Source organism: Pseudogymnoascus verrucosus (genome assembly GCF_001662655.1).
Source record: "Pseudogymnoascus verrucosus strain UAMH 10579 unplaced genomic scaffold scaffold_6, whole genome shotgun sequence".
Classification (NCBI taxonomy): domain Eukaryota; kingdom Fungi; phylum Ascomycota; class Leotiomycetes; order Thelebolales; family Thelebolaceae; genus Pseudogymnoascus; species Pseudogymnoascus verrucosus.
This window is the reverse complement of record NW_017263657.1, coordinates 782,485-809,098: the sequence shown is the minus strand read 5'-3', so window position 1 is coordinate 809,098 and position 26,614 is coordinate 782,485. Positions and strand designations below refer to the sequence as shown.

Below are 26,614 nucleotides of genomic sequence, written 5' to 3'. Positions count from 1 at the left end.
CCCCCCCCCCCCCCCCGGCTGCAGGTCGACCGTCAGACGCCCGCATATACATACAATTACGACCCTACCTACGCCTACATAACACGGCCTCCCTCGACAGCCTTGCGTCTGACACGCCGAACGACAGACCGAACGCGTTGGCTGCGTGGACAACTTAAGGGCCTTTCTCTCCGGTCCCCCAAATCCCTGTCAAATTGGCACCCAGAGAAAGAAATATGAAGACAATTAAAGATACCGCTCGCTCGTCGTAGCTCGGCACTGCAGTCTCCTACCCTGCGATCCCTCGAAGCTATCGCTGATGGCCTCGTTATAACGAAATATTTCACCACCGAACTTCCACTTATCAATACTGTTCCTCGAACCCGCAACGCCATTATTTATACCTCCTCCTCCTCCCCCCACTACCACAATGGCTCACCAACCCACCATACCGGCGCAGCCGCCGCGGCGTGCCATGCCCTCCAAAGTTCAGACGAGCTTCCTACCTACTATACCCTCCACCTCGGTCCCCACTTCCGCCATAAGTGCCTCCTCCTTGACGTCCAGCTCGCAGCAGGCGTCTCCGGTACTCTCCCCTCAGACACAACTCACAACAAGCAACAGCTCTGTGCAGGGCTCACCTGGGCCCGACCTACCCAAGGGCAGCTGTGATAGTGACCTTCCACCCCCCTTCGAGCTTCCCGAATCCATTGTCCACCGAAAGAACAGCCACAGTGCCATGAGCGAGGCAATGGCTTTAAATAAAGGTCCGGGCATCATCAGGAGACTATCAAATAAGGCTTCTCAGTTTGCTGGGCGCCGCCGACAGTCGTCTGCCGCTGCCAATAGCCGCGATCACAGCTCGGGACCGGTCATCATGCGGAGGCGAAGTGACAGCACCAGCACGGCGCCGGAGGTCCGACCAGTGCTGCTCACGGAGTCCGACGATGAGAGCCGAGATGATACACGAGACGATATGAATGGCTTCGCTGATGGGATGAAGGAGTACTATAGCAATGGCAGCCCCACTGGATCCATCTCTGGGGTGCCCATCAACGACGGTCCGGTTATACCGGCAGTGCTTCTCCAGGGCACAACGATGCTCAAGGTGTCGAAGAAGAAGAGGAAGCTGCTTACATTTGCTCTCGATATCGATGCCGCAAAGGTCTCATGGGACAAGAACAGACCGTCAAAGGCTTTCTACATTGACGACATCAAAGAAATTCGCTCGGGGTCAGACGCGCGGAATTATCGCTCAGAGTTTGGCGTGCCGGCCTGTGACGAACGCCGCTTTTTCTCAATCCTCTACGTGATATCTGATAAATCGAAAGGCCGATCGCAGAAATTGATGCATTTAATTGCCGGTGATGACAGGACCTTTGAGCTATGGACGACTACCCTCGATGCCATCTCGAAACATCGACACGAGTTGATGGCGTCGCTGTCGTCCTTCAACGACAAGGCGGTCCGCGCGTACTGGCGTCGTGAGATGAATAAGCAGTTTGGCGACAGGGCGCACTCCGAGGACGAGGAGATGATTGATATCACAGGCGTTGAGCGCCTTTGCCGGAGCTTACACATCCATGGTGTCAACAATCATTTGCGTGCCAAATTTGCCCAGGTCGATGAGCTGAAGTGCGGGCTACTTACATATGGCCAGTTCCAGGAGCTCATCAATCTCATGAAGAGGCGCGAGGACGTGCGGGCTCTGTATAACGAGCTCACCGTGCCGGATAAGAAGGGCATTACCCTCGAGGACTTCCTGGTGTTCTTGAAGGACACGCAAGGTGAGGATGTCGAGGGCCGTCGCACTCACTGGACGACTGTGTTCAGCAAGTTTGTCCGGAGATCGAAGACCAAGGAGCAAGCCCAGCAAGACCTCCAAAACGGCGAGACTCCATTGATGAACGAGTCCGCTCTGGCGAGCTACCTTACCTCTACATATAATGTTCCGATTAAAGATGTTCCAGCAAACTTCACCCTCGACCGACCACTTCACGAGTACTATATATCAAGCTCTCATAACACGTACCTTCTAGGAAGGCAGGTTGCAGGCCAATCGAGCGTCGAGGCCTATATCTCAGCACTGTCGAAGGGTTGTCGCTGCGTCGAGGTCGACTGCTGGGATGGCAGCGAGGGTCCTGTCGTCATGCACGGCAGGACACTGACGAGCCAAGTCTCGTTCGCCGATGTCATGACTACGATCAGCAAGTATGCTTTCGTCAGCTCTCAGTTCCCGCTGTTGATCTCTCTCGAAGTCCACTGCAGCCGACAGCAGCAAATCATGATGGCGGAGATCATCAAGGCGACCTGCGGATCGAAACTCGTCACTGAGCCACTGGACCCGAACTCCCAGCAGCTGCCAAGCCCGTCACAGCTGATGAATCGCATCCTGATCAAGGTCAAGATGCCTTGTGATGAGCCGGCCTTCAACGCCGAGGTGACAGCTGGCCGGAGACGCGGAGCCAGCGTCAACTCTCCGTACGTGCGACCGATCGTGCTTGACAACACCATGATCCCAAACGCGTCGATCCTGCAAAGCCCACCGATGAGCCCTCGCCAACGTCCCACCATGGGCATCACCCGCAGTCAGACTACAAGCATACGATCCCCCCAACATGCCGGCGAGAGCCAGGACAGCCTGAGCAACAGCACGAGCGAGAGCGAGAGCATGAACGACGACGGTTCCGAGAAGCGCAAGCAGCAGAGCAACATTGTCAAGGTTCTCGGCGACCTAGGGGTGTACACCGCAGGCGTCAAGTTCCACGGCTTCGACACGCCAGAGAGCAAGACCTACAACCACATCTACTCCTTCATGGAAGCGACATTCACGAAGAACAGCAAGACGCCCGACACCAAGCGCGCGCTCGTGCGCCACAACATGCGCCACATGATGCGCGTGTACCCCAACGGGTGGCGCGTCGCCTCGACCAACTTCGATCCGCTGACCTACTGGCGCCGTGGCGTGCAGATGGCCGCGCTTAACTGGCAGACCTACGATCTTGGCATGCAGATCAACGATGCCATGTTCGAAGGCGGCACCGATGTTTCCGGCTACGTTCTCAAGCCCAGCGGCCTGCGCGAGATCACCATGCTCCCCAATGTCCCCGAGGCCGCTGGCGAGGGCTACGTCAAGCGAGAGCGCAAGCTGGTCACCTTCAGCATCGAGGTTATCTCCGCGCAGCAGCTCATGCGACCCAAGAACCTCCCCGCCACCCGCACCGTCGACCCCTACGTCGAAGTCGAAGTCTTCCACGCCGACGACAAAGCCAAAGACGTCGCAGGCGTAGTAGGCGAAGGCGGACCCGACGCCGCCGGCCGCGGCGGTTCCTCTGGTCTCGGCGCCCCGCGCCGCCTGCGCACCCAGATCGTGCCTGAGAACGGTTTCAATCCGCTCTTCAACCAGAAATTCAAGTTCGCGCTGACGACTAAGTACCCCGACCTCGTGTTCGTGCGCTGGACGGTGCGCGCGTCGCGCGATGGACATAGCTACGACGACCGCGGCACGCCGCTGGCGACGTATACGGCGAAGTTGGGGAGCTTGAAGCAGGGATACCGCACGTTGCCGCTGATGGACGCGAATGGTGACCAGTTTCTCTTCTCGACTTTGTGCTGTAAGGTCAAGGTTAAGGAGGCCACGAGCATTTATGTCGATGGCCCGCCTGAGGCAGTCGGGAAGCTGAAGAGTCTTGGTCGCTCTATCATTGGGCGTGCGCAGAGCACGCCGGTGACGCCGAAGACGCTGGATAGTGCGTAGACGCGCACGCCGTGGAGGACGTCTTGTTTACTTGTATTATACCACCCCTTTCGGGGCTTGTTTCGACAACACATCACTTATCTGATCATCATAATACCCGCTCAACCTCAAATTACACATCAACTACTACTCTCTCAAAGCAACAACGAGATCAACCACACTCACAAACTACACTATACCACTATACTATCTCGATGATACGATACCACAAACCACACACACCGCCCATCTGGGCAAAACCTTGCACATATTTCGTCCTTTTTGTTTTTGAGCACACCGAGACATACCCCTATAGCTATGAGTTTTTATTTACCCATTTTTTACCGGTTTCAAACGGGAGGAGAACTGGGGGGCAGGAAACCCCCCACATATATACACTCCCTGGCGCTTTCGCAGCAGGTCTGCATTGTGTGTCCCCAACGACCGCACCTCTTAACGACATACCAATTTCCTTTTTTGTCTTGTCCATGATCTGGCATCTGATCGAAATCGTTTGTTCTGTTTTTTTCTTTTGTCTTCTGCTTCTGTTTTTGATGTTTATCTGGCGAATTACAAACGGATATTTGGGGGATGGAGACAGGGATTTGCTCCTCCCACCATGGGGAATTTGGGAATACTGGGAAATACCGGGATTATGGGAATTTGGGAATTGGGATCGGGATTGGGTTTGGGATTTGGGGGGGGCTGTTAGAAAGGCAGCCGGGATGGATTACTTTTGCATGGATAGGCTGCATACATATTTGGCTGAGGGCCGGTGGTGAAGCTGGCTGTTGGGCTTGGCTTTGGGTTTGGGGTTGCATGAGGGAAAGGGGACTGGACTCTGATATGGCTGGACTATTGAGGGAGGGCATGATGATGGTGGGAGGGGAGGGTAGTGTAAATTTGACAGGATGGAATGAACTGTGGATTCTGCCTGAGATATATGAGTACTATGATGTGTGTATTGATGTATATGTCGCTAACTGTGGATGTACTGGCGAGAAATGGCGGTATATCCTGGTGTTGGCGTTGTGTAGTTTAGGACTACTACAGTATGATACCTCATTCGTACGAACCCCCTTTAGAGCACGAGCATGGGAAGTACGCACATATTTACCATGCTATATGCGTATACTACATTTTATGTCCTGTTGAGGGGTGTTTAGTGTTTATAGAGATGGGTTGGGTTGGTAGGTGCAGAGGTACGTAATTTGTTATGGTTTTCTCATTTATACAAGTTTTTTTTAATTACACTACTCTCTCCCACCGCCAATCCTTCCTTATGTCATGCCTTGCAATTTATTTTATCTTCGTCTATATAATTTACTTACTATATTTAAGAGCCAAAAGGTTGGGCCACCAGAGAAGGGTGTATACTGCAAGCTAGGGACGCTATGTTTCTAGAGTGGTGTGATAAAACCAAAATAGCCTCATCGAAAGATGACTCTTAAAAATCTAGTTAAACTAATTACTGCAACTATTACTTATCCCCCCCATTCTCAAATCGCAAATATATAAATATCTACATGGTTCAAGGATCGTTGTCCCATGAAATCTTAACCCTCGCCCATCCTTTCTCACGGCCACATATTCTGCACTCGACTAAATCAAGTGTTATCAAAATGGAGCTCTTCAAGCATCCGATAGGGCTATTGAAATACCTCTCGTTCATTCGGAGAAGATCCTCCTCGCACGCCCACACAATATCCCCATCACCAGATACTGTTGAATCGCAATCTCAGCCAAGCAGTCTTGAGAACTCACCTTTCAATCGACTACCAGCAGAGCTCATTGGGTCTATAGCCGAATTTCTTCCCCTCTCAGCCGCCGCTTCATTTACTCTCACCTGCCGGCCAATCTGGTTTATCCTAGGGAGCCAATACCTCGATCAGCTTCGGGTGGCTGATGGGGTTGACAGAGCTGTTTTCTTAGATCTCCTGCAGAGAGATCTGCCAAGGCACATATTATGCCTCGAGTGCGAGGTACTCCATAGTCGGCCCCAGCTAGAATACTTGAGATTACAGAGCAAGCCGATGCGGTGTACGTTAGCAGATCGTGCGTCATCTGTTACTTGGTATATCCACGAAAAATTCAACTCTGTTGCATTTCTCTTAGCTATGAAGCTTCACCATAGCGGCCTTAATTGCGACGACCAGCTCTCTTCACTATCCGGATTCCGCTCGATTCCCTTTCGCAGAGCTTCCGACGTTCAGCATATATTTCACAAAAAGTTCGCCCCGCGGATTGCAAATGGTCATTTCTTGCTACGGCACCAAACCTGGCTTCTCTTCCCAGTTGGGAGGAAGATAGAGGTCCCTGATAGGACATACGCATGTGTTTGTTCTCATTGGTATTTCATAACGCCACATTCGATGGAGCTTAGAACAAAAATGTCCTGTCGTGCAAGCCACTGGGATAATGCACAGCTCAATTCCGGATGCCTAAATTGCTCAGGCCTTTTCCAATGCATGGACTGCCCTACGGAGTTCCAGATTGACGCCATGAACTTTTGAACATGGTGTAGCGTTAATACTGACGCGTTGGTTAGACTTGGGTGAAGGCTGGAATCTACTAGACAGCAAATATAGAAGCCATCTTCGTCACAATGAAAACGACGTGATGCTGCCATTTAAGGCAGGGTTTATTAAAGCTGGGCATGAAGGAGCAGATGCTGATATAGCTAGCTTGTTAACCCCTAAATATAAAGCAGACATGTTTAGGCTTAAACTGCAATGACTATAAAAACAGTATTCATTTTGCATTTAGCAGGGTCGTCAGCGCGAGTGGGAGAAGGGCGGCGGCTGCGGCCCAGACTAGGGCCCATGACGACTCCAGGCCGCGTTGGAGACCATGAAGGGTGGGTATTAGCTGAGTAACTAGCTTATTAGCTGTAGCATCATCATGGCTGTCTTATTTTTTGTGAATTGGAACAGATTTCAATTCATCGTTTTATCCGAAATTACTCAAATTGGTATTGCTTGCTTGACTTACTGTTCCTCTACCGCTCCCTGCGGCTCTCCAACCAGCACCCTACTCCCCTCCTTCAAGCCTGTAATCGCACTCAACCCCGTCCCCTTCCTCTTGCTTGCTAAGGGGATCATATCGCTGTGTGAGAACGTTCGTCTCTTTGCATGACGGGGGGATGCTTCCGCCAAGGAGGATTTCTTTGGCGTCGACTCTGTGGCGAAAGGTGGTGATGATCTGCTTTAATTTGTCGCTGTTGAGGAGATAGTGAAGGTTTTTGTCTTGGAAAAAGCTGGCCATCTCGTTGATGGTTATGGCGGAATCAGTATCACATGGGTCGTCCAGCCGAGTTGAGAGCCAAGAACTCACCTATGCATGATAGGCATTTAGTCTGAGACTACCTATAGGGGGCATTGTAAAATCTCCGAACCGTGAAACAAGAAGACGGAGAATTTCAGGACGCTTGCCAGGTTATTTCCTCCCAAGGTAACATATTAATTAATCTGAGCAAATTATCGCTATGTAGTGCTGACGTGGCTTGCATCTGATCTCAACATTATTTGGCTAACCATGTTACATGAGAGCCAAGTGACAACCTGCCTTACGAAAATAGGTTTGTGATCCGATATGCATGCAGATCCGATGCAGAGATCGGGTTCTGATAACCGATCCGATCGGTCTAGAATCTGTGCGGCCCTACCTCCACACACAGAACATCAGTATTTAGTCCCCGACACACGCATAACAATCACATACGACCATAGACTCAAGAGAATTGGGCATCCCGTCCGCTCTGCCATACACAAGCTTGCGTATCCTCTGGCTAATAGTCTCAATCGTGCCAATAGGCATAGCGTAGAATCGCTGCCCCTTGCCACCTAAAGGGTGAGGCCAGGGGTGAGCAGGGTAAGCAGGGTGAGTGAGGCGAAGCAACATTTTGGTGTAGGTTTGCCGTCAATTTCAGGTCAATTTCGTATCAACACCGAACTTTGGCCGTCTTAGCTTAGCCGTCTGAGCTTGCGTGCCTCTTTTAGGTACTCTGCTCTATTATTTCATGGTCCGCCATATGTGAGCCACTCAATCTGAGCCCTAATGGTGTAGAGGTACTACATTGGAACCACAAAAAGCTAAAGCGGGTAACTGTAGTGAAGTTCACGTGATTTAGAGACTTGAAGAAGGAACTATATCTATAAAACTAACAACATTCGGACTTCTCATAGACATGTCAATTTGACATTCGCAGAAGGCTATAATAGGGATAGTAGAGTCAACACCAGAGGAAAGATCGACATCGCGGTCGAGATCTTGAGTAAAATCAGCGAAATGTCGTTGTAGTAGGAGGCTAACGAAATAGTTTCATGGAGCCAACTTAATTATTGCAACTCTCCCAGATGTGTACCCAAAACCAATGGTGCTTCCATGAATAGTGGTGACCCTTGGTCGATGGTCGGGAGGAAGCCAAAGGATCCGTTTGGTACGGCGAAGCACCCAATGTCCTTCGATGGAAATGGAAGGCGGAGGCAGTGTTTGGGCTTCAGACGTGCCAGAAGAAGATAAGGAAATAAGTAGGGTTTCTCTGTTCGTGTGGAGTATCTTGTCGTCTGGCAAAAAGGCCACAGCATTGATGGGGCCAGAATAGCCCTTGAGCGTCTGTAGCAGGACGCCCGAGGCGGTGTCCCACAGCTTGACGGTCTTGTTGCTCGATGCCAACGCGACCGTCTTGCCGTCCGGTGAGAAGCCAACGGTGCCAACGGCGTTGACCCGGTCCGAAGGATCCTGGAGCGTCTTAAGCTCCTTTCCCATTGCTGCATCCCACAGCTTAACTGCTTTATCGCCTGATGCCGACGCCAGTCTCTTACCATCTGGTGAGAAAGCCATTGCAATGATGCATGTTGAATGGCCTTTTAGAGTCTCAACAACTGTTCCCTCAGCGGCCTTTCGTAGAGAGATTGTACCGTCAGTCGATGCTAACGCCAGCAGCTTACTATCTGGCGAGAAGATCATGTTATTAACGTGACCCAAATGAACGGTAAAATTTCTGAGTAGTGCTATTTTGTCAGTGTCCCACACCTTCGCTCTGCAGTCATTCGCTGCGGACGCCAAAAACTTGCCATCTGGCGAGAAAGTCAACGCAGTGACGTAATCCCAGTGTGCATCAAGTGAAGGGAGAGCTGGCTTTATGCCGGTGTCCCATAGCCTGACCGTTCTGTCCCTCGATGCCGATGCCAGCAACTTGGTATCTGGAGAGAAGTCAAGGGCTATAATCTGATTAGAATGGCCTTCAAGCGATCGAAATCCCTCTCCCGAAACATCATTCCGGAGCCTGACTACCCTAGAGCCCGATACCTCTGCTCGTAGCTTGCCGTCTAAAGAAGTAGCTTTGGCAAACTTTACCCCTGCATAGCGTTCAAATGTCTGAATTACCTTTCCTGTGCTAATCTCCCACAGTATAACCGTCGTACTAGAAGCCAACGCTAGCATTTTTCTGTCGTGCGAGAAGCCCATAGCCTTGACTGGGCCCTGAACGCCCCTGAGCCTGCGAACTTCTGCTCCTGAGTTGGTATACTGTAGCGTGACTTCTCTGTCAAACACTAATGCTACTATTTTGTTGTCCTGTGAGAATGCTATAGCCTTAACTAGGCCCTGAACGCCCTTAAGCCTGCAAAGTTCTGCTCCTAAGTTGGTATCCCATAGAGTAACTTCTCTGTTTGACACCAACGCTACCATTTTACTGTCCTGTGACAAGACCATAGCCTCGACTAGGTACTGAAGGTCCTTAAGCCTGCAGAGTTCTGCTCCTAATTTGATATCCCATAGCATAACTTCTCTGTTTAACACTAACACTAGCATTTTGCTGTCCTGCAAGAAGCCTATAGCCTCAACTAGGTTGAAAAGGTCCCTAAGCCTGCAAAGTCGCGCTCCTGATTCCGTATCCCATAGCGTAACTTCTCTACTTGACACTAACACTAGCATCTTGCTGTCCTGCGAGAAGCCTATAGCCTCAACTAGTTCGCAGCAAAGGTCCTTAAGCATACAACGCTGTGTTCCTGATTCAGTATCCCATAGTGTAACTTCTCTGTTTGACAATAACACTAGCATCTTGTTGTCCCACAAGAAGCTTATAGTCTTAACTGGGTCCCAAAGGGTCGGATTAAGCGTGCAAATTTCTGCTCCCAATTTAGTATCCCATAGCGTGACTTCGTTGCTAGACACTAGCGCTAGCATCTTGTTGTCCTGCGAGAAGCCTATAGCCTTAACTGGAAAAAAGGGGCTCTGATTAAGCGTGCAAATTTCTGCTCCCGAGTTGGTATCCCGTAGCGTGACGTTTCTGTTTGACCATGACGCACGCAGCTTGCCGTTAGGTGATATTAAGTTGGCATAAACTGTGCTAGAAAAGCTCACGTGCTGTACAATTGCTGGTTTTTGCAAGGTACCAGACAGCGGTACCACTTCCTTGTTATGAGAAACGGCGGAGTTGACTGCTGTCGAATCACTAAGCTTAAGGAGCAAATCTCCTGTGCCACTATTCCAGACGTTGACCTCCCCATCTAGCGATATCGATATCAGGCTCTTGGAGTTGGGTAAGAACGTACATTCGTGGACTGAGGCCGAATGGCCCACGAGCGTCTGCAGCAGCGCGCCCGAAGCAGGGTCCCACAACTTGACGGTCTTGTCGTCCGATGCCGACGCGATCATCTTGCCGTCCGGCGAGAAAGTCACGGCGTTGACGGACTGCATGTGGCCTTCAAGCACCTGCAGCAAGGTATTCCATTCATTCTCTACTCTTGGAAGCTTTTGTATCCATTTAGGTATGCAATACTCGAAATTCTTTCTTACTATGCTCGATGCTGGTGCGAATACAAGTGCACTACCGTACGTCTGGAGCGGAGACTGCTCGATCCCTACTCGATTATACAGCACGAACCGCTTCGCATCGTGAACGAAGCTCCAGAGTCCTGGGCATTCACTAGTCTATCTACACTGTTAGCGAGACCTTTCCCTAAGTTGTAGCATATATTACTGACTGAAACAAATGACTCTAAAGATGCCATGGCATGAACACCATCTGAGATTTTTCCTATCCATCCAAGAGCCTCCAGCCAGTGAAGAAGATGCTCTTGCAAGAAAACATGTACTTGATCGTTGTCGCGGAGTTGAGTGCCGCTCTTCTGAACATGATCCATCCAGTAGCAACAGGCGTACTGAACTTCGGGAGAAACACCTTGCTTAATGAAACTTCTCTCGACATCGGCTACAAGTATGCCGGGATCACCTACACCACAGATGTCTTGCTTGAGCGATATCGACATGAGCTGTATACATCTGTCGGCTAAGATTTGATGCGCTTGCTCCTCGTCCACCCAGAAATCTTTATCTGCGCATCTTTTAGGGTCGAGCAGGAAGTCGCGAAATGAAGGATGATGCAGGCAAAGTGGGTGAGCATCGTCCCTAGGGATATCCAGAATTGCATGAAGATCCTTTAACGCCTGGTTAATCTTGTCTTTATCGATATCAAGTAGCCTGCGAAGCGAACTGGCAGTGAGCGGGGAGAAGAGAACAACAATGCTCCCAAGAATGCGCTGTAGCATGCTGTATAGTGCTTTCTTCTCTATTACTGAGTAATGCTGATGAACAGACCTTCTGAGTACAGTAGTATAGAGCTCATTCAGGTGCTCTTCTGGTGCAGTGGTACATGTGCTGCCTCCTAGCAAAATTTGCAGATTCTCGCCTGCGCATAGGCCATCTTGAATGTATCGACATGCTGTTGCTGCCCAAATGAACAAACTTCCGGCGATCTGAACAAATTGTTCGATAACTTTTGCGCCGGGCCAGTCGATGCCTAGAGATTGTTCCTTTCCGATGAGCTTGAGGTTGTGCTGTAGGAAAAGAGAGATATCGCGGTCTACGATCTGTGGCGATATGGTGTGAAGTACAAAGTCCCGGTGCTCAACGTCTGGCACTTCACCAAATCCGTTTCGAATTGGAACCTCAGATCGGCTCGTTAGACAGACCCGCAAACACGCGGCGTTGAGCGATCGAGCTTCAGTCAAGAGGTTAACGATGGTGCGAATGTCCTTGTCATTGTCGCACTCATCGAGCGCATCAACCACGAGAATGTATGGGAACGGGCCACCACTTCCACTTCCGCTAAGCTTCGACAGGGGACGTACGACGAGTTGCTGCCACTGATCGCGGAGAGACTGGCTCGCGATGTCGCGCCGCTCTTTGATTGCATCGCAAATGTACTGGTCGAGAGAGGGCACGCTGCTCGCCAGCTGCAACGCAATGCTTGTGACGAAGATGCCTGCGTGGCCCACATCTCCACCGCCTCGCGAGAAGAAGAAGCTGGCTCCGAGGCGCTTCTGCTCGTGGTATCTACGGGCCACGGTACGCGCAATTGTCGACTTCCCCGTGCCGGCCAGACCGTTTAGCCAGAAGATATATCGCTCATCTTGGCCGTCAGCCCAGCTGTATATATCTTGAAGAAGGTCGACGCGGGTATTGGGGAGACAGGTCGGGTCATGTTGTCGCTGATATGCGTTGAATCGCGCGTTCACGGCATTAGGAAGGGTGTTGAGCACATCATAAAAGTCTAAACTACTGGTTAGCCTTGTCATTTGCGTAAAACTACATTTACTCACTTTCTTTGTTCCCAAAATACACTGGTGCGTGAAAGGTACCCACAGCGCCCCGTGAATGGTGGTCGATGAATACGCTGCTAATGTCTTGAGTGATGCCTGCCATCGGCTTTGGCGCGACGATAACAGCCCCGCCTTTGCTAGTCGTGCGAGAGTCAGTCCTTGTAGTGCCGTCACGCTAATAGTGTATCAAGATCTCCAGGAATGTTTGGCAAAGACTGTATCATTATCAATTCAAGCTGGGTCTCAGTTGAAAGAAAATGCCTCGTTAGGCTCATTTTCCAGCTACAGTAAGTTAGACACGATGATTCGCTACAACCCCGCAGTGTTGCCTTTAGCTGGGGGGAGGCCAAATAAAGTTCATTGCTGTCCCCCAACGGTCATCTTTTTCTTGTTTCCTCAGAATTCATTCGTAAATAGTCATCTATCAAACGAATATCCTGCCTCCTCTGTAGCCGTTCCTCTGGTTCTATATGGCAGTCATTTACCAAATCTTAGAATAAATCCGAAGTGCAGAGCTTATGGATCCCCTCAGCATCACCGCAGGCGCCATAGGCATCACACAGTTTGCTATGTCCAGCATTGCCCAACTCTATGATAATATTAACGATCTTGCCGAGGCTGAAGAAGTCGCACGAGATATTGCCTTGACCTTAGAAGGCGTACAGCGCCCGTTGGCAGCTCTGGAAAAACTCACCATTTCAGACCCCACGATTTATGTCGCAGCGAAAGTGGATCTGGAGAAAACCGGTATCGTCGAAGCTGTTAACAACTGTGGGCAGGCATGTGCCGACTTTGCAGACAATCTAAAGCGGTGGACGAAACATTCTACCAGTACAAAAATCTCACTTAGAGACCGATTTTCAGTCGGCGTTTGGAACAAGGAGAAAATCCGGACTTTTAGAATGCAGGTTCAGTCTTGCCAGGACACAGTTCAGTTTGCAATTACAAGTACCCAGTTGTAGGTGAGCCCTTGACATCATGATCACGAATGCATGCTGACGCCCTGGAAAGAATCGTTCAACTCCGCTCTGAACGAACGTCAGGGACTGATCGCAAGAAACTAAAGACCCAATTGCAGGCTCTCGAGACACAGATCCAAGAACATATAGATCTCGCTAAGAAGCAGCAGGATGAAGCACAAAGACGTATGCAAGATCTGCAGGAGGAGCTAGAGGACGAAGAAGATGGCGGTGCTCAGCGAGCCCTAGCCACACAAGAGGTCGAGAAGCAGAAAGGCCTATTGGAGGCTGACGAAGTTTCCTCTGTAGTCATCTTCTCACAAGTGCAGCCTAAACGGACCCGTCAGGATATCAGTAACGTCATAACTTCCGATGATTCAAAGGTTTTGGTAGGAATGCCGGAGAGTGTTGTTGGAGAAGTCAACCAACGGATCAAAGACGTAGCCACAAAGAGTCGATCTGCTGCAGCGGTGGGAGTTTTTGACAAGAATGTTGACATGAGAAATTTCTTCAAGTCTACATAGCTATCAGGGGCTCGTAGGTAGAGAGCAGTTGTCTATCCCATGAACCGTCGAATAGACAGCTAGTAGGAGCGCAAAAAACTAATGTTTTTCTACCATGTCTCAAACGCGTGTGTATAGCCCAAAAATTGCCGGACTTTCCTTAATCAATTAAAATTCCTTAAACATCGATTAAAATTTCCTAAAATTTGTCTACCTCGTAAGGAGTGAGGTCAAAGGAGGGGGGTGGGTCATCCAAGCAACCACCACTTCTCGCCACCCCGAAGCAGGAACCAGTAACACTAGCACAAGATCCTAGGCATGATCCGAGTTACAGGGACGCGAACAGCGGAGAAGAGTGCTTAGTGGTTTCATGTCACATCAACCTACTTAAATTAGACTACACGTGTATCTTTCACATACGACCATAGACTGAAGAGAATTGGGCACCCCGTCCGCTCTTCTTTCTTGCAGGGCGTCGCTTTGTGGAGTTGCTTCTGTGTACGGCTGTGGAGGGTTTCGCATGCAATGCACACGATGTGGGCAGGCAGACCTCTCGCTAGGAGATGTAAGAACTCAAGTCTTCTCTTACGCCAATCTTTTCCTTGGAGCTGATCGAAGTATTTGGTTCGGATGATAGACTGGGCTGACCGGCATGTCAGGCTAAGTGAAGCGGCGGCTAGAGGAGGGAGAAATGAGATTATGAGTTGGAATAGTTCCATAGGTAGATGGTCGAATGGCGAATAGCAAGGGCTACTGAGCTGTGGCTGCGGTTCAGCTCTATCTAAATAGGGGCTTGTAGTGCGATTTGGTGACGAGGATAGAGCCGGATTCAGCAACGAGGACGTAGTGTGGACGACAAAGGACGATTCTTCAGAGGACAATTCTTCGGAGGGTGGTTCTTCGAAAAGCGACTCTGCGGACAGTAGTTCTACAGAGGGCAGTTCTGCTATTTGCAATTCTGCGAGGTGCGATTCTATGGACGACTCCCCCATGTGACAGCTCCAGGCGGGCATCATGAAAAAGCGTCGCTCGCGGCTCTTGCAAAGCCTCACAATCTCACCTTACAGGCCGATCAAGGCGATGTATTTTGATAATAATAATCCCTGATCTAGTCGAGTCGAGTAAAACCAGCTCCGAACAGGTCGAGGGAAAATAAATAAATAAAGAAGTTGCGGCAAGCAAGGACGGATGAGACTTTGATGATGGAGAATAGGATGCTTGGATGGATGGGGATGTTTATATAAAGGCATTTTGGAATAGACAGAATGAGAATTTAGACTACACTACTAGTCAGTTACCCGATGTGGGAGCTAATGGGTGGTTTGTTTAGTTAGTTTAAGAGTCACTCTTTCAGATGAGGCTATTTTGGTTTTCGTCGCGCCATGTCAGGAACAGGGACGCTGTGGTCTTAGAGTGGCGTGATGCGAAACCACTGCCCCTCGGCCTAGTGAGTAGAGGATGTAAATCAAATATGAAACAGGGTCTAAGAAAGGTAGTAGATAATGAAAGGATAAATAGTGTGTGGTTTGTGGCGGGGACATATGGTTTAATTAAATTGCATGTATATATATATAAATTCCTAAAATGCAAATATGATAAAACAAGAATTATACAACACCCTACCAACCGTCTCAACTCATTCCCACAAATCTACTACAATGTACATAGGGAAGAGGCATACAGCAAAGCAAATACGTACCGTATATCTATGCTCTAGCGGATCGTAAGGATGAGGTATCATACCAGCAATTTGCGCTAATAGGATCTAACTTCTCTCTTAACTTAACATGTCTTGAGCAACTGGCTTATTGACTGTAACCCTGAGTGACCGAACACCTTTACCAAAACTACAGTTGCTGTACGCACTGATATTACGGACAGTCCCTCTTAGAATCTCCTACAATTTTAGCCAGCATGAGACAACAGATCAGGTTTACAATACTACAACAGCACATACAAAAGACTTCACATCACATCACATCATATCACAATCATCAAAAACCAAAATGTTTTGCAAACGCACAACCTTCAATTTTCAGCCCCTACTAAAGGGACCTACAAACGAGCGGCTGCAACTACCACCAGACACCGTTGCTGAACAGCAGGCTCATGGCATCGCTATAACATATCTCCATACCGACTCCCCTATCACCACCCATGACAAAAAGGACAAGCAAGCCCTTTCAAGCCTACCCATCCAGTCCATCAAAAAGCGGAGAAAGAGGGGGTCCCAGAATTAAAAATCCCTTCTCAGGTGCTGTGCATATCAACCTCGTATTGTCAAGACAGGACAACAAGCTTAGAAAAGCTTGTGCTCAAGAGTCATGTCAGACTCGGGCTGGAGACCGACGCAGGCACGGAAGATGTTGGTCAAGGCACCACGCTGCTTAGCGAGGGCGTTGACAACTGGGGTTCCGTTGGGCACAAGCGGGGCCTTGAGCATGTAGGACAGGATGCTGAGAACAGAGTGGAAACCCTTGTACTCGCCACCCTCAGCCTTCCAGGAGACACGGGTCATGAGCTCGGCGATGAGTACGAGATCGATGATGAGCGGGGAGGCGAGGAGGGAGTCCTCGCACACGTTGAAGAGGGAGATGGTCTGGTGGCCGCCCATGAAGATCTCGGCGTAGTACTCGTCGAGGGCACGCTTGTTGTCACCAACAGCGGGCATGTACTTGATCACGACGGTGTGGTCGGGGTGCTCACCCTCCTTGTACAGGATGTGGTTGGCCTCGACCATGTCGTCGACGACGTTGGACTTGGAGATCTCCTTGGAGCGGAACTGGCGCTGGGAGCTCAGGTTCTTGCCGTCGTTGTTACCAAGATGGTTGTACGAGGCGATGGAGGTGAGCTTGATACCGGCGCTGATCAGGAAATCGACGAGGGCGGACTTCATCTTGGTCTGCCCGGACTTGAAGTCGTCACCGCCGATGAACGCACCGTGTCTCTCGGCAAGGTCAATGGCACCCGGAACGAAGGTGTTCTGGGGGGAGCCGTTGATGAATGGCACGTTGTCGAGGATACAGGCAACAGCGAAGACGGTGGAAGGAGCAACCTCCTCGTGTCCGTCAGCGATGGCCTTCAACAGGTTGTCGGCAGTGTCGTTGATGCCAGGAATGAGCTCAGCAAAGCGCTCAGTGTTGGCAGTCCACATGACAATGACCTTGTCAAGGTTGTTGGCGGCCTTGAAGTCGGCAATGTCCTTGCGGATCTTCTCGACGTGCTCGTTGCAGGCCTTGGAGCCGGCAATGAGGTTATCGGCACGGTCCTCCTGGTTGGCGGCAATGAAATCCGGGTAGTAGATGGATGGGAGCGGGGTCATGGCAGCCATCTCCTTGCTGACCATGGCCTTGAGGGTGGGCTCAAGGACAGCAGCACGGTCCATGGCATCAGCCAGGTTCATGGAGCTGATATCCCATCCGCCGACGACAAGGTCGTTGGGGTGGACCATGGGGAGAACGTCATGGAAGGGGATGTTGACATCCTTGGCGGTCTTTGCATCCGTACCGAGCTTCATGGTGGAGGCCATGGTGACGGAACCGTAGTAGTTGGCAGTACGGTTTCCCTCACGTGTGGGCCAGGTGAGGTTGCGGCGGTTGGCAATGATACCAGCGGTGACGGTGGAACCGTTGTTACCACCGAGACCGACCAGCATCATACCGGTCTTGGGGATGGCACGCTCGACCTTGAAGTCGTAGACGGTCTCCTTGGGGGTAGCAACGTACTTGCCAGCCTCATCCTTAGAGACAGAGGTGGTGCAGTACGTGTACTTAGACTTGATAGTCTCGTCGGTGTACACGACGTTTGGGCTGTTGACCGTGAAAAGGTCCTTGACGGGGGAAGCACCGTTCCCGTTTGCAACACCAGTGCCATTGTCAGCGTGTGGTGCCATATTTTAGTATGTTAAAAGTAGTAAGCTACTAAAATATGTGGAGGTTTGAGTTTGGTTGTTCTTGGTTGTATTGGATTAATTATTTGACGTGTGGTAAATCCGATGAACTACCAGGAGCACTCTTGCGGCCTCCAGCAAACGGGTGGTGGATACTGTGAGGGAGTCAGTTTGGAGCTCTTCTTCTTCTTCCATCTTCTTCATCTTCTTCATATTCTTCCGAGAGGAAAGGGAACGTACGAGTTAAGGAGATTAGAAAACGTCTTGAAGACTTGAGGAAGATCGACACTCAGGAGCGACGATCTAGAACAGGTTTAAGACGGGTATTGGGTGTTTTTGAGGTAAGGGTTGAAGTGTATCAGAATGTTTGGAAGTTTTGAAGCTTTGGGTTATATCGAAGAAGTGTTTGTGGGTGAAGACAGGAGAAAGAAGAGCGGAAGAGGGGAAGGAGGGGTGTTTATGTGTGTTTTTGGGAATGTGCGGTTGTACGGGAGCCCAGGGAAAGTTCGGAGGAGCTAGCAGGTGGTTTGGTGAGGTGGGATGGTGGGTTTTGTTCCACTATCGGCGGGAAAGTGCAGGCGTCATTGGAGCATGCTGGGCTCTAAGTGGTGGTGCATATTTGGCGGGGCAGGAAAGTAGGGAAATGGAAGAGTACGTAACGCAGCAAAAGAGGTGTACGTATAGAAGACGCGCGGAAAGGGTGAATTGGCGTACGTCCAAGACATTTTATTAAACATTTTCCGGTTGTGATGGTATTTTTTGTTATTTTTTATACGATTTTATACAATTTTCTCATATTAATTTGGTCCATTAGGAGGCAGAATGGCTATGGTGGAGTTTGTTGAAAGTATCTCCAGGTGTTCCGGTGGTTGAGGAGGGGAAAGCCCCGCGGTCACCCCCACCTCCGCCAACTTGTCAAAAATTTCATGTGTGGTGGTCACGTGATCATGATTACAACAGCGGGGGACGGATAATTGTCTCAGCTCAGAGCAACAAAAACACCGCCAAAATACCACCAAACCACACCAAATCACACACACGACCAGCACAACAATCAGCAGCAATCAGGAGCAAACGGAGCAACAACGGAGCACTGATCGCCAGACAACAACACCCCCCCACCTATTGAGAGGATTGAGGGGAAAGCCGATCAGTTGTGCACGGATTACTTGAGCGGGAATAGTGCCTGCTGTCATGAAGAGATCTTGTACCAGATTCCGCAAGTTCGAGGGGTTAGATTCTGCACCACCAGCAAGGCTACAGCGAAACCGCAGGAGGCCAGAGCGGAGGAATAACAGCGTTGAAGGAGCGGTGAGGGCGCAACGTTGCGGTTCCAAGAAACACCGGCATATGTTGATCGCCGGGGCTCCATAATTCCTTATCCAGTGTGCGTGCGGTGTTGATATCGTGTGCGGTGTTGTGCTGTGTTGTCTGGTGCAGCAAACTGGATCTAGGGGATTAATGGCGGCATCTGTTTATGAAAGCCCTCTCTTCTCTTCCGGCATCCGGGCGTTCCTTGGTTCGTTCCTTCTTATCTCTATCTTTCTGGATTACGCAAGTACGATGTATGCCGTACCCCGTTTACACACGCGAGCAAGGACCCTGAATGGAGCAAACACGTGAAAAAAGGGGTTCGCAGTGGTGCTGCACAGTACCTGCACTGCGACCGTGCTGCACCTAACCGAAGCCAAATTCTTCACACCTCTTCTTTTCCTGCCCTTACATACTTATTTTTTCTTCATCCACCGCTCTCTCATTCCTGCCAACACACGTGTGACATTTTAACCATAGCACCCATAATGCAGGAATCCCACAATTATATATAACTCTACTCTTTCATCCCATAATATCCCAAATAGCCGCCCTGACCAACAAACAATAGGGGGTTGTTACAAGACCCCCCCGGTCCTAGCCGAAGCACACCCCCCTTCTCGATCCCACCCATCGTGGCGTCGTCCCAATGCGGAAGGGATGCACAGATCAAATCTCCGAAAAAGACGACGGCTAATGAACGAGAGGGACTCGAGTTCTTTTGAGTATCTCATCCGTCCGGTCAATCCGGTACAGAGAGGGATATTTCTGTCGTGCGTGAAGTCGGGTACAACACGATAACCTGCTTACTTACTGCACACCACCATAGCAATTTCCTCATTCAACATCAGCCTTCACCACCGTCCAAATCAGGACCCTGCCTGCCCTTGTGGCGCTCTGAAACATACAGCGTGTGGCCAGGAACAGCCAGCCCTGGAGATGACAGCGCTTACCCTGGACCGTCCCACCCAACCCCCATCGCCCTCGCCGCACCACCACCATCTACAGTCAGCACCCCAGCTGGATTGGATCCTGGCCTAATCTCGTAAACCCTCAACTGTAATCCCCATAGCGACCCATCGGGGGACCAGTCTGGATGCGACGGAGGTGGCGGGTGATGCGCACCATCCTGACCCACTGCTAACCCGGCTGGTCCTGGGGCGGCTGAAAGGGGAAGTGATCACGGCTGGAGGGGAGCGTCATTACTACACCATGGACTCCTTTGTATGGGGGATGCCATGTCGTGCAGATGGGACCATCGACCATCCACCGTTGGCACGGCGGCGGGCTGGTGTGATGAGATGAGTTCTAGAGTTCTAGAGTTCTAGAGCGTGGGAGATGGGGATGTGATATTGATGATGTGCATGAGAATGGCGTTGTGTGTTCGTCGAGTTACTCCTGATGATTTTCTAACTGTCCCTAATATGAGAACAACGAAAAAGGAGGTCGACAGAGTGCAACCCGTGAAGTTACAAGCATCGAGAGCAACACACCGCAGATTGTCATCAACCGCCAATCCCCCTCTCTCCCTCTCGCCCCTCCCCTCAACTTCCTCCAATCCTCAACTCCTACTCGCTGCACTGAGCATGTGATCCGTGCACCTTGTGGGTGTCACCGTGGTGTGGTACCTGGTACCTGCATATGTCTCTCCCGTGCATAGACCCTCCGTGCATATGGACCGCCAGAGGCCCGTCGACCGTCGAACCGTCCTTCTGTTGCACACCCGACACACCTCTGTAACACCCACCTCCCTCTCCACGTTTCCAAACAATTGTTTAAGCTGCACCTCGCCGTCGCGCATTCCACTGCCGCTGTTAAAGACTTTTCTGTACATACCCTCTGCTTGAAGTGCCGGAAACCAAGACATTTCTTCGTCCTTGCTTCAATAATCGTGCTTGGTTTCCTTCGTATCTCCCTAACCTACCAAGGAGACCTCAACCAACAGAGTCGACAACAACAACAAAAGGCGCAGGTAGCCTTCTCCGAATCTGCTCGCTCACAACCCACACCGCGCATCTGGACTATTAGCCTGGAGCGCTGCCGCATGTTGCAATATCCAGAATAGGAGACCTGAGAGCGCAGGACCATGGCGGACACCAGCAGGATGTCAGGCTTCCTGCCGACGATAAAGTGCTCTATGTGTGCGCAGGAGATCGAGATCTCCATGATGGGCGAGCATGTCTGCGGCCCTGCTGAGCGTAAGCTTCCCATTCCACCACCAAGCTCCAGGACGCGAGAGAAACAAAGACATCGGAGAAAGGGGGAAGGACAGTAACTGACAACTCCATAGCCACGCCGCCGCTAGAGCCTTCTTCAAAAGGCTATTCCACATACTCCCCATACGATAGCAAACCTCTCCCGCCGCCCGACAACAGCGGCGCATATAAATCCACCCGTCTACCACCGCCGCGTGTAGACACCAGAGCAGCCAGTACGTCTCCATCTCCACAACCACAGAAAACACACAAGCTAACCATCCTCCCCAGACCGCCCCTTCACCCGCCCCGACCAACTCACCCCCGTCTCAGCCTCCAGCGAGTCCCGCAGCGCCTCCCCCATGACCCCTAGCGACGGTCTACGCTCGCCCTACCCACGTGCCCTCGGCGCCGCTCGCACACAGATCAACGACCGCTCCTCCCCCGACTTCCTCGCCACAAACGCCGATAGCTCGTTCCCGCCCTTCCCGCCGCCGAAAAGCCCGTACCTCGCGAGGCCGCAGCAGTACGCTGAAGCGGACCCGAGATATGCGCCGGTGAGCCCGAGGTTGGGCCAGGGCGGCGGGGTGTTGAAGAGGATGAACACCATTGCCCCCGGCCCGTTTGATATCAAGGGACGTCGAGGCAAGCGTGAGGGTACAGAGGAAGCGGTAGACGAAGAGCCGAATCATATGCGGGCGAAATCCACCGACGGCCGCGCCCACGGCCGTAGCACCTCGTCGGGGTCTTCCATGTCCTCGCGCTCACCCCCGCGCTCCGAAATCCCTCCAATTCCTATCCGAACCGAGCGCCCCGGTGGCTATGGCGGCTTCGGGCCACCACCTTCATCATCGTCATCACTCGATGCGCCTCCGCCCCTCACACCCACAAACAGGAGCAACACCTTCCCAAAAGCCACGCCAGGCGGAAGCAACTTCGTCGGCCTCCCGAGACGACCATCCGAGTCCGCGCGCCCTCGTCACCCCTCAACATCCACCGTCGCATCCACCACCTTCGACGGCCCAACCTTCGTCCGCACCTCCCCCCCGCGCGACTCGCACACGCGCCTGCCCTCCATCACACCTCCTCCACCACCCCGTGGAGCTCCGCTAGCACGCCAAGGCAGCGTAGCGGGTATAAACCTCGACGCCGAGTTCGGTGCACAAAACCCCTTCCACACACCCTCCGTCTCGCAGTCCTCCAGCGACTCGAGCCACTCCCCACGCAGCAAGACGAGCTCGCGCTCCAGCCCACCGTCATCGGTCGAACCGCCGCGACGAAGGCAGGAGAAGAGCGCTATGGGCGGTTTTGACGGGTTAATGCAGGACCTCGAGCAAGCCATCGCTGAGGTGCCAGTACCGCAGCCACAGCCACAACAACAACCCGCTGTGCAAGACGCGAGAGGAAGGAGGAACCTAGACCCCTCCCTCCTCTCCCCCGAGTTCGCAGACCCAGCAATCCAATCCGGACTCCGCTCCCCCGGCCTCCCGCGCGAAAGCAGCAGTGGCAGCCGCTACAACCCGCAACAAGGCCACTCCCCCCGCCGCCCATCCGCCCCGCGCCTCGAACAACCCAACCCCTCCCTCCGCCACCCCTCGCAACCGCACTCTCCCTCCTTCTCGCCCGCGCGCCGTCCTTCCACCGCAGCATCCGACACCATGAACCCCCACACGGGACCACCCGCGCGTCGCCCGTCAACGGCGAAGGGGGCGTGTAAGGCGTGCCAGCTGCCGATCACGGGGAAGTCGCTGTCGTCGTCTGATGGGCGGCTGACGGGGCACTATCACAAAGCGTGTTTTACGTGCACGACGTGCCGGGCGCCGTTTGCGACGGCGTCGTTCTATGTCCTGGATGATGCGCCGTATTGCGCGCGGGATTATCATAGGTTGAATGGGAGTTGTTGTGGTGGGTGTGGAGGCGGGATTGAGGGGCCGTGTTTGGAGACGGCGAAAGGGGGGGGGATGGGGGGGAGGAAGTTTCATCCTGGGTGTTTGGTTTGTAGTGATTGTAGGGGGCCGGTTAGTGATGGGTATTTTGAGCTGGGGGGGAGGGTGTATTGTGAGAGGGATGCGATGAGGAGGGCGCAGATGAGGGCGAGGGGCCGGGGAGGGAGGGGGAGAGGTGGCCCTGGAGGCATGCTTGGGGTTGGTGGAGGGATGGGGAGGATGGAGCGCAGGACGACGAGGTTGATGATGATTTGAGCGGGGATAGGGTTGTGGTTTTGTGTGTTGTGTGTGGCGTATACCCCGATTCTTACTTTTGTTTTCGCAGGTTTTGTGCGGGTGGGTTGGATGGTTTCGCGGGTTTTGGCCGGTGCTGTTTGGCATTGCGAGGGGAGATTAGTTAATGTGTTTGTGGATGGATGGATGATGGGATCTGAAGTACATATAATCAATAATCGATATGAGGCACGAGGTGCTGGTTGCTACTCACTGCGTTTGTTTCTCACTTTCTCTGATCATGGTGATACTCATAGTGAAGGCTGCTCATGAATAGTAGAAGCTTGGTGGGTTTGGTCTACGAACTGACCATTCCCAGCATTGAGGTCGGATCATTGCTGCCATCAGAATGCCTGGTTCTGCGTTTGCTGAGTGGCAGTCTGTTCCCGTCCGTGTGGTGGAGGGGTTGAATTAATTCGCCATCACGAGTCCGTTCAGCATTACTCGACGTGTATTCCACAATGACGAAAAGATATAAAAGTATACCATCATATCATGAACATCGTAGAAGGCTAATAGGGGAGATATGCCTGTAGAAAGATCTTCGTTGCTGTTATGAGGCTCTCAAACGAAGTAAGGGAAGCAAACAAACGCGTCCGCCTCCTTGGCTAGGCGAATCTGATGCAAACAGACGTCTCTCTCTACCACCCCCCAGCTCGCCAAAAGGAGGATTTAAAGATCAAAAATGCAAAAGACCATCAGATCTCGTGGTGGGCTGAGATCTGATGTAGAAAATCACTTGATTTTACTTTAATTGGGAGTTGGAGTTGATGGAACGCGAGGATTGGGTTTTGTCTTTTTTTGGATAGCGGGGAATCGAACCGCTTACCTCCTATTTATCCACCCCTGGCCAGATTGTCCTGACAGTGGTACTTCCACTGCGCCACTGTGCCGCTTGGGTTTTGAAGAGTTAAGGGGCTTTATATGGCTGTGTTGGGTTGAATGGTTGTGGGTGTTGGCCTGAGGATGGAGGGGGGGAAGGGGAGGAGGGGATGGGAGGGGGATGGGAGTTGGATGCAGCTTATGTGGACGTCTTACCGTCTTCCCGTTCTCTCCTTCTTCACCTTCTTTCCTCCTCCTCCTCAATCATCACCTATAAACGTCTAGACTACGAGATTAGGTTCTATATTCTACCAATGATGGTATAAGGTCTAGGGTATTATATGTTTCAGTTCACGTTTGTCAGACACTCTCTCACTTGTCCCAGTATCTCACTTATTCCATAAGACGTACAAGTCTTCCCTCAGCAAGCGTCTTTATCCTCTTACCATCCGTTTGCATCTTCTTCTTCTTATTCTTGTTTTCAACCTTGTCTGAAGCTCAAATATATCCTATCTATCCTACAAACAAAGGAGCATTTTTATCACAGACCACACAATGCCATCCTCACCCACCATCCACTCCTTCTTCAAACCCATCTCTCCACCCAACAACACCACACCCTCCTACCCAGGCGACGGTTTCATTCCCACCGACCCATCCATCGACTCATCCACAGACCCGCTTTATACCCCTTTCGCCCCTACACGAACATACACACAACACGCTATTGTCGCTCTCACCGCTGGCTCACGACCAGTCCGTTTCCAAGGCCGAATCGCCAACTTCAGGGTAACATATGGGAAGAGCAAACGCGTGAGTGCAGCGAAAGGATGGGTGGGCATGGTGGTGCATGATGGCACGGGTGGGATTTATGTTGGTCTACCCCTTTCCCGATCTCTCCTTTTCATCCCGTGGTATTGCCATCGAAAGGAATACAGAGACAAGCCCAGCTAACCAGACCATAATATAGGTAAAACTCTACTTCTCCCCCCTCCCGCCACCCCTCCACCTCACCCAACTCATCACAATCTACACCCCCCACCTCGTCCGCGCCTCCTCCCTCCTCTTCACCCCCTCTCCTCCCCTCTCCCCACCCACCCCCACCACCATTCCCCTCCACCTCTCTACCCCCCTCGGAACCTCCATCTTCTCCGGCCGCGACTCCGGCGCCCACCTCATCCTCCACCCCCCCACCTTCTCCCCCTCTCTCTACCGCACACCCCTCTCCTCCCCCTCCGACCTCATGACCCTCTCCTCCTTCCTCGCCAGCGGCCACGAGCTCCCCACCGCGCGCCTCCTCCTCGTCTTAACAGCCATCCACCCCTCGCGGAAAGTCCAGAAGAAGGACCCTTCCAGCCCTGAACACCCAGCGCGGATGACCGACTTCGTGGTCTCGGAACTGGTATTGGCGGATCGGACGGGGGAGTGCAAATTAACCCTTTTTGACCACGCGACGGTGCCGTTTAAGGTTGGGACTGTGCTGTTGATTACGGGGGCGACGATGAAGAGAGGGGGAGAGAAGGCATGTATTTCACTTGGACAAGAGAGTTTGGTGGATGCGGAGCCGGAGGTTGGGGGGGTGGAGGGGTTGAGGAGGTGGGCGGAGAGGGAGAGGAGGGTGAGTACCAAGAGGCAGGAGGTTCCGGACAAAGTGATGGAAATGTTCGAGAAGACGGTTGGGGAGGCAGGTTTGTATACTCTTGCTGAGTTGGAGGAGAGGGTGCGGGAGGAGGAAGGGGTGTGGACGATGTGGTTGAGTTTGGTGGTTGGGCAGGTGAATCTTGTGAGGGTTGTGTGGAGGGGTATGGCGGCGGTTGGGGAATGGTAAGGCATATTATGTCTTTCCTCACTGTGTCCCTTTGTTGTTGCATACGTTTCTGTGGATTGGTAAACTAACTATCGCCATAGTTGCGGCATCCCGATATACTCCCTCGAACCCACTACCCCATGCCTCACCTGCGGCACCGTCCAAACCCTATCCATCAACCCAGCCGTAATAGGATCATTGCTCGACGAGACCCGCGCACTCGAAGCAGAGAAGCTACAATGGACGCCAAAAGCGTGGAAAGAACTTCTTGGGGAGGCTGGGGCAGTGGGGGTACTAAGCTCCAAGAAAGGGGTTGGGGATACGGTGGATATAAATGGGGTGAGAGAGTTGCAAGAGTGGATTACGGGGTTGAGGTTTAGTTTTTTGATGGGATGGGCGGGAGAGGTGGGGAGGTTATGTGTTTTGGGGGTGAGGATGTGATGAAGGGTGGTTTGGAGATGTGCTAGGTATTGGCTTATGGCTGACTGGCATGAGAAGATAATGGGGGGGTTGCTGAGCGCAAAGGCTATATTGCAAGGAATGTATCCATATACTGGCATATATCTAGCCACTATCATATATCTCGTA

The 26,614-nt window shown here is 51.8% G+C and overlaps 6 protein-coding genes across 6 annotated transcripts; 4 read left to right on the top strand and 2 right to left on the bottom strand.

Moving 5' to 3' along the window:
- Window positions 1-4,397, top strand: PLC1 (Phospholipase C). Its single transcript, XM_018271767.2, has one exon. It carries the CDS (start codon window positions 410-412, stop codon window positions 3,734-3,736), a length of 3,327 nt encoding a protein of 1,108 aa, XP_018133421.1. The 5' UTR covers window positions 1-409; the 3' UTR covers window positions 3,737-4,397.
- Window positions 4,398-7,592: 3,195 nt separating this feature from the next.
- VE01_02255 (uncharacterized protein) lies at window positions 7,593-12,561 on the bottom strand. Its single transcript, XM_018271766.2, has 3 exons — window positions 12,322-12,561; window positions 10,705-12,272; window positions 7,593-10,651 (listed from the first exon to the last, which is right to left on the bottom strand). The coding sequence occupies exons 1-3, from the start codon at window positions 12,422-12,424 to the stop codon at window positions 8,036-8,038; spliced, it is 4,287 nt and encodes a 1,428-aa protein (XP_018133533.1). The 5' UTR covers window positions 12,425-12,561; the 3' UTR covers window positions 7,593-8,035.
- A 99-nt stretch (window positions 12,562-12,660) lies between these two features.
- VE01_02254 (uncharacterized protein) lies at window positions 12,661-14,149 on the top strand. Its single transcript, XM_018271765.2, has 2 exons — window positions 12,661-13,279; window positions 13,333-14,149. Exons 1-2 carry the CDS (start codon window positions 12,840-12,842, stop codon window positions 13,802-13,804), a joined length of 912 nt encoding a protein of 303 aa, XP_018133532.1. The 5' UTR covers window positions 12,661-12,839; the 3' UTR covers window positions 13,805-14,149.
- A 1,642-nt stretch (window positions 14,150-15,791) lies between these two features.
- Window positions 15,792-18,345, bottom strand: INO1 (Myo-inositol-1-phosphate synthase). The gene is made up of 2 exons (XM_018271764.2): window positions 17,913-18,345; window positions 15,792-17,827 (listed from the first exon to the last, which is right to left on the bottom strand). Exon 2 carries the CDS (start codon window positions 17,673-17,675, stop codon window positions 16,083-16,085), a length of 1,593 nt encoding a protein of 530 aa, XP_018133531.1. The 5' UTR covers window positions 17,676-17,827; window positions 17,913-18,345; the 3' UTR covers window positions 15,792-16,082.
- A 2,197-nt stretch (window positions 18,346-20,542) lies between these two features.
- On the top strand, window positions 20,543-23,659 carry VE01_02252 (uncharacterized protein). Its single transcript, XM_018271763.2, has 3 exons — window positions 20,543-21,181; window positions 21,274-21,414; window positions 21,470-23,659. The coding sequence occupies exons 1-3, from the start codon at window positions 21,070-21,072 to the stop codon at window positions 23,377-23,379; spliced, it is 2,163 nt and encodes a 720-aa protein (XP_018133530.1). The 5' UTR covers window positions 20,543-21,069; the 3' UTR covers window positions 23,380-23,659.
- A 1,115-nt stretch (window positions 23,660-24,774) lies between these two features.
- On the top strand, window positions 24,775-26,467 carry VE01_02251 (uncharacterized protein; the record flags this gene model as incomplete). The annotated part of the gene is made up of 3 exons (XM_018271762.1): window positions 24,775-25,032; window positions 25,190-26,043; window positions 26,128-26,467. The coding sequence occupies 3 exons, from the start codon at window positions 24,775-24,777 to the stop codon at window positions 26,465-26,467; spliced, it is 1,452 nt and encodes a 483-aa protein (XP_018133420.1).
- Between the last annotated feature and the right edge of the window lie 147 nt (window positions 26,468-26,614).

What these genes read in the sequence shown, in the direction of transcription:
- INO1 (XM_018271764.2), bottom strand. Translation starts at nt 17,675, where the DNA reads ATGGCACCACACGCTGACAATGGCACTGGTGTTGCAAACGGGAACGGT.
- VE01_02254 (XM_018271765.2), top strand. Translation starts at nt 12,840, where the DNA reads ATGGATCCCCTCAGCATCACCGCAGGCGCCATAGGCATCACACAGTTT. An exon ending in GCAATTACAAGTACCCAGTT is followed by an intron (nt 13,280 to 13,332) that starts GTAGGTGAGCCC and finishes CGCCCTGGAAAG; the next exon opens with AATCGTTCAACTCCGCTCTG.
- VE01_02255 (XM_018271766.2), bottom strand. Translation starts at nt 12,424, where the DNA reads ATGGCAGGCATCACTCAAGACATTAGCAGCGTATTCATCGACCACCAT. An exon ending in GTATTTTGGGAACAAAGAAA is followed by an intron (nt 12,273 to 12,321) that starts GTGAGTAAATGT and finishes CCAGTAGTTTAG; the next exon opens with ACTTTTATGATGTGCTCAAC. An exon ending in CTTTAGAGTCATTTGTTTCA is followed by an intron (nt 10,652 to 10,704) that starts GTCAGTAATATA and finishes CAGTGTAGATAG; the next exon opens with ACTAGTGAATGCCCAGGACT.
- VE01_02252 (XM_018271763.2), top strand. Translation starts at nt 21,070, where the DNA reads ATGGCGGACACCAGCAGGATGTCAGGCTTCCTGCCGACGATAAAGTGC. An exon ending in TGTCTGCGGCCCTGCTGAGC is followed by an intron (nt 21,182 to 21,273) that starts GTAAGCTTCCCA and finishes ACAACTCCATAG; the next exon opens with CCACGCCGCCGCTAGAGCCT. An exon ending in TGTAGACACCAGAGCAGCCA is followed by an intron (nt 21,415 to 21,469) that starts GTACGTCTCCAT and finishes CATCCTCCCCAG; the next exon opens with ACCGCCCCTTCACCCGCCCC.
- PLC1 (XM_018271767.2), top strand. Translation starts at nt 410, where the DNA reads ATGGCTCACCAACCCACCATACCGGCGCAGCCGCCGCGGCGTGCCATG.